The sequence below is a fragment of the Otolemur garnettii genome, unplaced genomic scaffold (genome assembly GCF_000181295.1).
Source record: "Otolemur garnettii isolate 467f Iridium unplaced genomic scaffold, OtoGar3 scaffold00088, whole genome shotgun sequence".
Taxonomy (NCBI): domain Eukaryota; kingdom Metazoa; phylum Chordata; class Mammalia; order Primates; family Galagidae; genus Otolemur; species Otolemur garnettii.
Window position 1 is genome coordinate 3,639,244 of NW_003852483.1, and position 12,220 is coordinate 3,651,463.

Consider the following 12,220-nt stretch of genomic DNA (forward strand, 5'->3'; position numbering starts at 1 on the left):
GCTAAGAGACTATAATAAACTGGTCAATATACAGAGGTCATCAACATAAGGAGCTAGGCCTACTGTACTGATATGTACATGTAGTGCATGTCTGGTCTATTTTAGGTCAAGTTAAAGAGGTGGCCAGTGTAGGGAGGTGGCCAAGTATGGGGGCTCTACTGTGCTAGTAAAGATTGTATATGGGCCCAATGTACTACCTTTTAGGAAATGTTGAGGTTTGATCTTGAATATGCAAATATTTATTTCACATTTCATTGCTTTCTAGGACGTGGCAATGCAATTAAAAATAAGTACAAGAAAAGAAAATGAGGAGAAGAAAATTCCAAGACAACACATAATTAAAAAATACCACCTTTCATAAATAAAACAAATAGTTTACACATGATATTTGTTGCCTAACTCTCTCCTCCTGTTGGCATTTTGTTTGGATTGAGAAAGAAGGCAATTAGGGCTGCTGGAGATGGAAACGGACTTGTTTATTAAAGCGTACAATCTAAAAACTTTTTCAATAGAGTAGTAAAAGCATATCATTAAAATAGACTACAAGAAATATATCAATAAATACATCATTTTACCTGAAGAGATCTGTATAAATAAATGTTTTGCATAGATTTCAGATAGCTCAGTGTAAATACATGAGGGTCTTTCTTAAGCACAGGATAAAGCTATGCAAAGAATAAAGAAATAACTACAAACGGGCTGCAGAATCAAAACAGGGAGGGCATTATTTCCTGAGCAGCAGTTGAATTACTTTCTGCTCCAGCTTGGTGCTTCTGCTCTGAAATTACAATGGAGTCATGCAAACAGAGGAGGGGAAACCAACACGCTCCTCTTTGCAGCACCTGTCCTGGCCCTCTGAGATCCCTCCCAATTCAGCCGGAGAAATTCTGAAAGATGTCGGCAGCCTCCACCCAGTTCTGAAAGCAAGCTAGCCCCCACTCCCGGATCTGCTTGCGCCCTTTGCTGGTGATGACCTCCCCATTCTGTTTCACAATCACAAGCTTGGGGATGGCCGTGATGTTGTACCTCTTCCTCAGCTCACTGCAGGAGAGAAGAAGGGCACCAAAGGGTTAGCACTTCGACACCCTCAACCACCCCTCCCACTGCTCTCCCCCTGTGTAAGTGAGCTCCTTTTCTTCTTGGTGCTGTCCTTTCTAACTGGGCCCTGCCCCCAGAGAACTGCCTGTAGTCATGAACTCACAGTAACCAGCCACCCACAGCCAGGGAGCACTCCAAATAAGGAACTGAAGCTTTCGTTTTAATTAACTTTTGATTTAAGTGTAAGTAAGTGCTAACAAGTGATGAGTGGTTACCAGATTAGACAGCACAGTTCTAAACCCAGAAATAAACCCAATAATTTGTTATATCCTTCCCAACATATCTTTTTTCTTTTTTTGAGGCAGTCTCTCACTATGTCACCTTTAGTAGAGTGCTATGGCGTCATAGCTCGCAGCAACCTCAAACTCTTGGGCTTAAGTGATTCTCTTGCCTCAGCCTCCCAAGTAGGTGGGACTACAGGCGCCCACCACAATGCCTGACCATTTTTTGGTTGTAGTTGTCATTGCTGTTTGATAGGCCTGGGCTGGGTTCAAACTCGCCACCTCTGGTGCATGTGGCTGGCGCCCTAGCCGCTGAGCTACAGGTGCTAAGCCCCTTCCCACCATCTTGAGAGGTTGGAAAATATTGGGTACCTATAATAGCAAAAGTTAAATTTCCATAAGTTCTAAATAAATCCAAAGTCTTATTAATAGACTTTCTACTCTACAAATTCAGTGATGTACCAAGTAGCATTATTATGGATGCTACATTTCTTAGGTACATTTTACCATCATCTGTGAGTGGCCTCTTCACAAAATTATCTGTATTCACTTAGAGAAAGGAGCATGTTCCGTCTTAGTCTTGCAGTTCACCCCATAAACTTCACAGGATTACCTCCCTGAAAACAGGGCAGCTGAGGGAAAAATCCCTATCCTGTTTACCACGGCCAGATCAAAAGGGCCTCAGCGATAGTAATCTGATTTCCCCAATCTGTTGCTCTCATAACTGTGAACCTGAGCACAGAAGGAAAAACATAGTTGAGACTCTCCTACTGCCAAATTTCTCCTGATACATCCATCAAGGACTGCCTGTATGTCCCCTGCACTCAAGTAAGACAATATATTTTGTTTCCAAACAATCCATGAAGCTTTGATAAAACCAATCATGTTCTCAGTTACAAAGGAAATCTTTTAATTTTTTTTTTTTTTTTTTTTTTTTTTTTTGAGACAGAGTCTCATTCTGTTGCCCTTGGTAGAATGCTGTGGCATGACAGCTCACAGCAACCTCAAACTTCTGGGCTCAAGAGATCCTCTTGCCTCAGCCTCTCCAGTAGCTGAGACTAGAAGTGCCTTCCACAACACCAGCTAATTTTTCTATTTCTAGTAGAGATGGGGTATTGCTTTTACTCAGGCTATCCACCCCCTCGGCCTCCCAGAGTGCTAGGATTACAGGTGGGAGCCACTGCACCCCACCACAAAGGAAATCTTAATAAATACATTTTAAGTGATCAATGGTAAGCAGACACTGAATAAGACCATAAAGTATAAAGGAATTGAAACCCAGTAAGAAATCATTTTTAAGGATGAGTTTAAAAACTAAGTACATGGTATATGTAAAATGCCAATGTAGATGACAAAATATTTAAAATAAATAGAATAATATGAGATATACTACAAATCCCAAAGTGCAAATCCATTTAAACACACTTATCTAAAACTCATCCATGGATGACTTAAGAATTTAATTCAAAAGCCAGAAAAATAATGGTGGAGCAAACACAAAGAAAGATATTGGGGTGGGACACAATTATAAAAGGGACTTTATTTAACAAATGCAATCAGTGTAACCTAATTCTTTGTACCGTCAATGAATCCCAAACAATTAAAAAAAAAAAGATAGCAAAATAAGATTGAGAACAGAAAGTACAGAAATAGGTAATGAACCACTGAAAATCAACATGGGGTAAGGATGGCTCTTAGGAAAACTAAAATACGAAATAAATCTCTACTGAGATAGACCTAAGAAAAAAGAGAAGGCACAAGGATATCAGGAATCCAGCACGGATGGTCACTACACAGACCTAGTGTAGACTGAACCCTTTTCAAAGGGACATTGGCAGGAGGGCCACAGCCTTTCACTGGACACACGACGGCTGACAGGACAGGCCCATTCCCAAAGAACCAGTATACACGGCCCCGACCTGAGCAGCTCCAGAAGCTATTTCCCATGGTGTCCAAGCACTCCCATGAGGAGGGAAAGAAAAAGTGGGATAAAGAAATATGTAAACTACTCTATAAAAACTGTCACACAAAATACAAAAGACACTTTTAGCAGAGACTGATCTACTGAATCTATATTTGTAGAACTAATAAACCAAAGCCTCAAACACAGAGCAGACACAAATTTGTATCAGAGGGTAGGTTTAGGGGACACTGACCTATTCCTGAGCAGCCACAGAGCTCAAGATAGGAGAGGTATGAGAAACCCAAGCCCAGGGATCTCAGCAGGGTGGAGCCTGTACAGGTCTGACAACCATAGCAGTGGGCATGAGAGATATGACAGAGGTGATGTCCCCTTCTAGTGTTTTTGTTTGTTTGGAGACAGAGTCTCACTTTGTCACCCACGGTAGAGTGCCTTGGCCTCATAGCTCACAGCAACCTCAAACTCATAGGCTCAAGCAATCCTCTTGCCTCAGCCTCCCGAGTAACTGGGACTATAGGCACCCACCACAACACCCGGCTATTTAGAGATGGGGGGGTCTCGCTCTTACTCAGACTGGTCTTGAACCTATGAACTCAGGCAATCCTCCCACCTCAGCCTCCCAGATTGCTGGGATTACAGGTGTGAGCCACCACATCCAGCCTTTCTTCTAGTGTTAATAATCCTGCACTGCACCTGAAATTTGAAATGCCAAAGAAATTAGCTTTCCCAAGGGCATAGGACAAAAATGTGGAAAAAAAAATTAAACAACCTAAGTACGTCTTTGTTGTTGTTGTTTTGTTTTTGAAACAGAGCCTCAAGCTATTGCCCTGGGTAGAATACCATGGCATCACAGCTCATACCAACCTCAGACTGTTGGGCTTAAGCGATTCCTTTGCCTTAGCTGGGACTACAGGCACTCTCCACAATACTCAGCTATTTTTCTGTTGTTGCTATTGTCATTGCTGTTTAGCAGGCCCAGGCAGGGTTCAAACCTGCCAGCCTTGGTGTATTGGCTGACCCCCTACCCACTGAGCTACAGGTGCCACCCTAAGTAGCTCTTTGAATGAAGACTGCAATGAGGTTGGGCTTGATGACTCACGACTATAATCCTAGCATTCTGGGAGGCTGAGGCTGGGAGGATTGCTTGAGCTTAGGAGTTCCAGACCAACCTGAGCAAAAGTGAGACCCCGTCTCTACTAAAAATAGAAAAATAAGCTGGGTGCCATGTTGAGGGCTTATAGTACCAACCACTTGTGAGGCTGAGGCAGAAGGACCACTCGAACCCAGGAGTTTGAGGTTTATGTGAGCTAGGCTGACACCACGGGCCCTTTAGCCTGGCAACAAAGTGAGGCTCTGTCTCAAAAAAAAAAAAAAAAAAAAAAAAACTGCAACAAAATGGCCAGCAACCTAATTTAAGCTCTTTATCTCATAGTTTGGCAAAGCGTTATTTGAGCTCCAGGATTTGGGCAGCGGGATAGTGGAGGACAAAGCATGCTACATTTGAAAATGGGAAGCAGTCTGGTGGGGCTCTGTCATCTCAGGGACTTGGAAGGCCACCCCTGACCCCGTGAGTAGTCTCTGGAGGGCCAATGGTGGGCAGTGAGGGCAATGGGGTGTCAGCAGCAGCAGCATCTCAGCCTATTTAGGTCTGACTCAGCATCTGACTCCTGGCAGGTCCCTGGAAGATGCTGGTCCCCACACCAGCCTTTGCTCAGCACTGTCCCGAGCAATGGTGCTTCTCAGTGTGGGGTCCTGGGACCAGCAGCATCAGTATTACCTGGGAACTCACCACAAATGTGGTCTCTCAGCCTCACCCTGTGGTCAGCCTGAGAGCCTGTGGGTGATGCTCAAGTTTACCAGCTCTGCAGGAAGCTCCAGCAGCTCTCCACAGCCCAGCACTGACCAGGAGGAGGGAAGGAGGAGAAAGCAGTGGTGGAAGGCTGAGCGCAGTGCCCTCCACAGTAAGGGCCTGGGGGTTGCTGCTCATCAGCCCCTCCTGTAGAACCAATGCTCTTCCATTTTTCAGCATGAATCAGCTGAGGATGGGGCAAGCTAGTTAACAACTTCTGTATCTGGATTCTTCATGTGTACCAGAGGAATAATAGAATCCTCCTCCTGGGCTTACTGTGAGGATTAAAATGATTAATACATGAGGGCTTTATGAAAGATGGGGCCTGGCACCTAATAAGTACTCAATAAACACTGGCTGTCTTTACTAGGTGGGAAGGACTCACCTTCCATTCCAGCTGGGTTAGCTGTTCAGTCAGCCTATCTCTTGGCCCTTGGCTACACTTACTAGTCACAAATGGGTAACTCAGCTTGGCGCCTGTGGCTTAAGTGGCTAAGGTGACAGACATATACACCTGAGCTGACAAGTTCAAATCCAGCCCAGGCCTGCACACAACAATGATGGCTGCAATCAAAAAATAGTCAGGCGTTGTGGTGGGCGCCTGTGTTCCCAGCTACTTGGGAGATGGAGGCAGGAGATTCGTTTACCAGGAGTTGGAAGTTGCTGTGAGCTGTGATACTACTGCACTCTATCCAGGCGGACAGCTTGAGGCTCTGTCTCAAAAAAAAAAAAAAAGAAAGAAAGAAATGAGTAACTATCAGATTCAGAACCAGTGAGGCCCCATAAGCTCTTGCTAGAAAAGAGGAATGTATGAGAATGTGCAGTCCAAGACATAGCAGCCATTCTGCAACTGTGAGAGACTGGATTTGCCAGGTAGCCATAGCCTGCAGCCTAACCATGACACAGACATGACAGAAGGTAAGCCCCAAAACTGCAAAACTGCAGCCTGGGCAACCTCAGCTGTCTCTGAGGTTGGGGAACAACACCTGTCTCTGAGACCAGCTCTTGGCTACTGGATGTTTCAGGTAAGCCAGCCCATAACCTGCACCTTTCAAGCTCTTTGAGCTGCTGCTGCTGCTGATGCTTTAATCACTTGCAACATCAAATGGAGCCCTGACACAGTCAGCAGGTGAGCTGCAAGCGGCATGCTGAGGAATAAGGAGGTTTAAGGCGGCCATTTAGTTGCTCTAGCTGATCCTCAGAGAGACAGACAGTGTCAGTCCTCAGTCTCCACCTTGGCAGCCCCTGACTGGGGACACACGTGACCTTGGAGCTAAATAAGAGAGGCAGGTAGTCACCCTCCTTCCTTGAAGTCATCTCTATCCCCTTTGGGCACTGACCTGTGTCCTCAGGGGTAGAATATTTTTTGGAGTAAAGAGCATTGTCAGGAGCATGGTAACAATTTCAGGAAAATTCAAGAGCCCAGTTCCTCCTTGTCTTCACAAGCACTGTAACAATTAATGTTAGTCCCTGGCTTCACTGACCCAACTGCATCCTTGTCCCTGGCATAACTGTGCTTCTGGGTTGCCATGGCAACTTCTGACTCCAGCCTTTCCATCTCAGCCAGCAGCAGGCTACTGCCAAGCAAATCTCTCTAAAGCACTGTCCTTTCCTCATTTGCTCCAACCACCACCCAAACATGCTCCTTGTTTTCCAGCATTGAACTATCCCTGGCTCTGTCCAGTGGGCAACGGGAACTCAGGAAACCCCTGCAGGCTTGGAGCAAGGCATGGCTGGCTCAGATGGGTCTATGAATTGAGAGCAAATTAGATGAGGACACCAAGGCCCTGGAGAGCACTTAGGGCAGTGGTTCTCAACCTTCCTAATGCCGCGACACTTTAATACAGCTCCTCATGTTGTGACCCCCAACCATAAAATTATTTTCTTTACTACTTCATAGCTATAACTTTGCTACTGTTATGAATCATAATGTAAATATCTGATATGCAGGATGGTCTTAGGAGACCCCTGTGAAAGGGTCGTTCAACCCCCAAAGGGGTCGTGACCCACAGGTTGAGAACTGCTGACTTAGGGGAATATTCTAACAGCCCAACACCTGAGTGGAGCAAGCAGCAATGAGCAGAAGAACAGAGAAGGACCTGGGAGCCCAGAATCAGTGGATTCAGTGGATGTGTTGAATCCAGAGGGTCCAAGAGGAGGTAGAAGACAAGGAATGGAAAGACAGAGCCAGGAATCATTGGCTTGAACATTGATTCTTCCCTACTGATCCTTTCCCTACCCAGGAAATGAAGTCCTGGCTAATTTTCTTTTCTTTTCTTTCTTTTTTTTTTTTTTTTTTTGAGACAGAGTCTCACTATGTTGCCCTTGGTAGAGTGCTGTAGCATCATGGTTCACAGCAACCTCAAACTCTTGGGCTCAAGCTATCCTCTTGCCTCAACCTCCCAAGTAGCTAGAATTACAGATGCTCATCAGGGCACCCAGCTATTTTTAGAGACAGGGGTCTCACTCTGGCTCAGGCTGGTCTTGAACCCATGAGCTCAGGCAATCCACCTGCCTCGGCCTCACAGAGTACTAGGCAAGAGCCACCATGGCCAGCCTCCAATTTTCTTTTCTATCAAATACAAACTTGACTGCCTGGAAGATGAGGTGTTTCAACACCAGCCATGGCTGCGGAGTCACAGTCTGACCCAGCAGGAGAAGGGAAGACCCCCTCCAGTCCTCCTTGAGGTCCCCTGACACTCCAGAGGCCAAGTGAGGACAAGAGTTGTAATGAGACAATTACGCTAAAATCATATAAAGTCACCACCTGTTATTTCGTTCTTGGGCAGATAGTTTTACCCAGAAACCCAGAAACGAAGGGAAAAAGGATGGGGCAAGATGAAACCTCATCCTGAAAAAATCCAACCAAGGAGTGCTGGCATCTGTCCCCACATTAAGGCTCGAAAGACTCAGCCCTTCCTCTCAGCCCACTTCAGGCACTTGGGCACAGAACTGACAGCCCTGGCCAAACACCTGTCTCCAATTTCAGGGATATCAATAAGCAGGTGCCTCTCTGGGGATTGAAGGTGGCACTGTGTTGTGTGTTTGGGAGCAGGGAGACACCAGAAAAGCTGAGATCTGCACAATTCTGAAGACAAGGGGAGAGTCTAGCCACCTCCTCCCCGTGGGGGGTATCTGCAGCTGTCACCTGCGCCAAGGGCACCCGAGGGTGCTGCACAGTAATGTCTTTGGAAGCATCTACTTTTTTTCTCCTCCCTTGACTCAAATGGATCACCAAGAATTCAGTGCAGGGTGTGTGATGCCCTTAGGCCTCCGAGAGAAGGCAGCATGAGGTCACTTCATCCTTCACCCACCCAGGACCCTCCAGTAACATCACTGTCCTCGGCTCCACCTTTCCACAACACCAACCACCAAGTATTGTGGTCTGCACATATTAACAATTTCCCAAAGTACCTCTTGGATGCTTACTTTTGTTCTTACATCCAGGCTGGGATAAGCAGAATTTAGGGTGTAGCTCATAAAATTCCATGACCCAGCTTACACATGACAATGAAAGGTTCACAAAGTTCACTCAGGAAAGGAGTAGTAACAAATAGGTAAGTTCACAAAAAGAAAATCCCCTCTGAGGACAAAAACTAGGCCAAGATCAGGCCAATCAGCTGAGATGCCCAGAACCCACGGCCACCCCATGCCTATAAGCTGCTCTCTGGATCCAGCTAGAACTCACAGACCCTGACCAGACCATCAGGGAAGATAAGTGTGTGTGCCCCAGGAGGCCTCGGCCTTTCCCTCAAAGAGGAAGTGGGTCAGGGCAAAAAGGTGCCCCCCAGAACCAGGAGCACTGGACTCTGCACCTCAATAACACATCTGGAAGATGAGGCAAGAGACCAGAAGATAAATTCCTTTTGTGTCAGATCAACCCTGATGATGTATCATTATGTTCAAGAATAAATACCTTACCTACCATCACCCAGAGGGTAAATCCTAGCTCTGTGCCTAATTGCTAACATCACCACCTGCCTCCCTTACAAAACTAAGTGTGTTCTTTCAAAAGCTACCAATAACTTCTGCCCCTAAGCACTTTAAGTGATTCTGAGTGAATCCTTTGCAAAGTAAATTACCTGTCACTTAGATTTATCACCAATAAGACTTTCATAGTCCTGGTGTGAGGCCTCCAGGAAGCAGGCCACCCATCTGGAGGGCTGAGCAGCTTGGCTTCCAACCTGCCTCACTCATGATCACCAAAATCATGTGGTAAGATTCCAGCACTCTGGGAGGTCAAGGTGGGTGGATCACTTGAGAAGTTGAGACCAGCCTGAGCAAGAGGGAGATCTCGTCTGTAAAAAGAAAATAGCAGGGTGTGTGGCAGGCACCTATAGTCCCAGCTACTCAGGAGGCTGAGGCAAGGAGATGGCTTGAACCCAAGAGTTTGAGGTTGCTGTGAGCTATGATACCATCACACGTTACTGAGTACAAGAAAGCAAGACTCAGCTTGGCGTCCATAGTTCAGTTAGGGCGCCAGCCACATGCAGCGGGGCTGGTGGGTTTGAACTTGGCCAAGGCCTGCTAAATAACAATGACGACTACGACAAAAAAATAGTTGGGCATTGTGGGAGACATAGTAAAACTCTGTTTCCAAAAAAAAGAAAGAAAGAACAAGGGAGAGAAAGAACGAAAGAAAGACACTGTCTCAAAAAAAAAAAAAAATCATGTGGTAAGGAGAATAATCAAAATTGTTTTTATTTTTATTTTTTTAATTAAGACAGTCTCACTTTGTCATCCTCAGTACAGTAGAGTATCCTGGCATCATACCTCACAGCAAACTCCAACTCTTGGGCTCAAGTGATTCTTTTGCCTCAGCCTCCCTGGTAGCTGGGACTGCAAGTGCCTGCCACAACGCCCAGCTATTTTTCTTTTTTGTTTAGTAGGCTTGAACTGGGGTTGAACCTACCAGCCCTAGAGCATGTGGCTGGCACCCTAACCACTGAGCTGAGGGCACTCAGCCAAAATAATCAGACTTCTTCCAGTTAATTAACTCTTCTACAGATATTTCCAAAGTTAGCTTCCTGTTCTCATTTTCCAGAAGGAATGTCATCTCATAACAATTAATTTGGGGGGGATTGTACAACTGAATGATAATCTCTAGAGAAACATGAAGCCGGCCTCTGTAAAGTAATACCCAGCCATACACATCCATACCTAAAGGCAGTGTTTTTCAACCTTTTTAATCTCATGGCACACTTGAACCTATAGCTAAACTTTCGAGGCACACTTAAATTATGCGTTGATCAAAAAAAAAGTAAAGAAAAAGAATATACTTAATGTGCTTTATACTTCTTTCAAAAATAATTTAGTTAATGATCTTTAAAAATCTTTGGTGGTATAATTTAGTTAATAATCTTTAAAAATCTTAGGTGGCACACCTAAGATCTTCTCACGGCACACTGGTTGAAAATCACTGTCTTAAGGGGTTGAGGGGGACGATATATTTTTAAGAAGTGTAATTTAAAACTAAGTCTGGACGCTTACACCACAGGAGACCCCAGTGCCCAGAACAATGAGTCCCCTGCCATACTTCCTCTCTGCCAATCCCTGCCTCTATCTGCTCACTTACTAGAACCAGTGAAGCGCTATGTTCAACTTCTAGTTCATTCACAAAGTCTAAAATTTCCATACAGAGCTGAGGGTTCCCCACCTGGACACCTCTTTTCAAAAGGAGGGAAGGGGTCCAAGGTCCTTTCAGAGAAATTTTTGTCACCTCTGACATCTGCCTCCTCCTAGTTCTTCCTACATTTACATTAATGAAATTAATAATAGTGAGTTTTATACCTTATGGTTATGAAACTCCATCACTGCCAGTAAGAATGAAACCCTAAAGGTGGACAGCACCTGGGTTCTTTGTCTGTGGAGCCCTCAAGCCCCTCCTTTCCAGCAAAGCCTCCACCGCCTTGGGGGCGGATGCCTGTCACACTAGCTATGACCTCCTGGGTCACCCCCACCTGCTACCAGACCCCAGGCAGTGGTCATCCCGGTGCCCACCTCCCCACCACCACCACCACCACACACACACACACACACACACACACAAATCAGGAGGAGGATGCAGCGGTGCGGCCTTGCTCCAGGTGGCTCCCGGAGACTGGTCCACCTATCCACAGCAACAGCACCACCCAGGGCTCCGCGAAAATGCAGATCTCCAGAGCCCAGACAAGCGGAATCAGAAACTCAGTAGAGTCAGTGCCAGTGCTCCGCAAGTCCCGTGGGGATGCAGATGCTCTGGTTTTGCAAACCTAGTCTGGAACCTTCCCTGTCCTGAAAGGAAGTTGAAACAAGAGGCTGAGCGTGATTAACCCAAGCAAAGACCAGAAAGGGAAGGGGGAATCTGCAGGAAGTTCAGAGAGCTTAGGGGGAGGCCTGAGGGGATACGGGGGCGACCCGCCCGGCGGCCCCCGCCCCCCAGAGCCCTCACTCACTGCCGGTAGGGGTCGTGGAAAGGCAGCGCCAGCCAGGAGCCGTGCAGTTCGAGCATGAAGTCCTGCATCTCCTCGGCGCTGCCGTCGGCCGACACGAAGACCACCTCGAAGGGAGCGGGCCGCCGCGCCTCGCCCACCAGCGCCGTGTAGAAGTCACAGAGCAGCGGCGTGAAGTCGTGACTGGGCGCGCACCGGCCTGCGGCGAAATACAGCGCCACCACCTTGTTCTGCAGCGCCGCCTCGGCCTCCACCGCCGCGCCCTCCCGGGTCACCAGGCGCCGCCCGCCTAGTACATCCACCATGGCGAGGCTGCACAGCCACCTGTGGTCCGAAGACACCTGTATGATCACCGGCAGGCACGCGGCGGTGAGCCCCACCGCTGGGCAGCCCGGCCACTCAAGAGATTCCCTAGCTGCTCCCGGACTTGGGGCCCCGCCCGGACCTCGGCCCTCCTAGCCTGGAGCTGGAGCAGGGGAGTCCGCTCTGGGAGGGGACGCTCGCAGACACCGTGACCCCAGGTGCAGAAGCAGTGACGACAGCGCCGCACCCGCCTCCAGAAGCTTAACCAGCAGTGCCACCCGGAGCCCCGCCGTCCGCACACGGTCCCCTCGCCCTGCCCTCGATCCCCACCCCTCCGGGTCCGCACCAGCTCCAGTGCCCGCCTTCGGATGGGTCTCGCCCACGCTCCAGCGCCGTA

The 12,220-nt window shown here is 47.4% G+C and overlaps 1 protein-coding gene across 1 annotated transcript; it reads right to left on the reverse strand.

Moving 5' to 3' along the window:
- Window positions 1-872: 872 nt before the first annotated feature.
- Window positions 873-11,825, reverse strand: NXNL2 (nucleoredoxin like 2). Its single transcript, XM_003795021.3, has 2 exons — window positions 11,524-11,825; window positions 873-1,041 (listed from the first exon to the last, which is right to left on the reverse strand). The coding sequence occupies exons 1-2, from the start codon at window positions 11,823-11,825 to the stop codon at window positions 873-875; spliced, it is 471 nt and encodes a 156-aa protein (XP_003795069.1).
- Window positions 11,826-12,220: the final 395 nt, after the last annotated feature.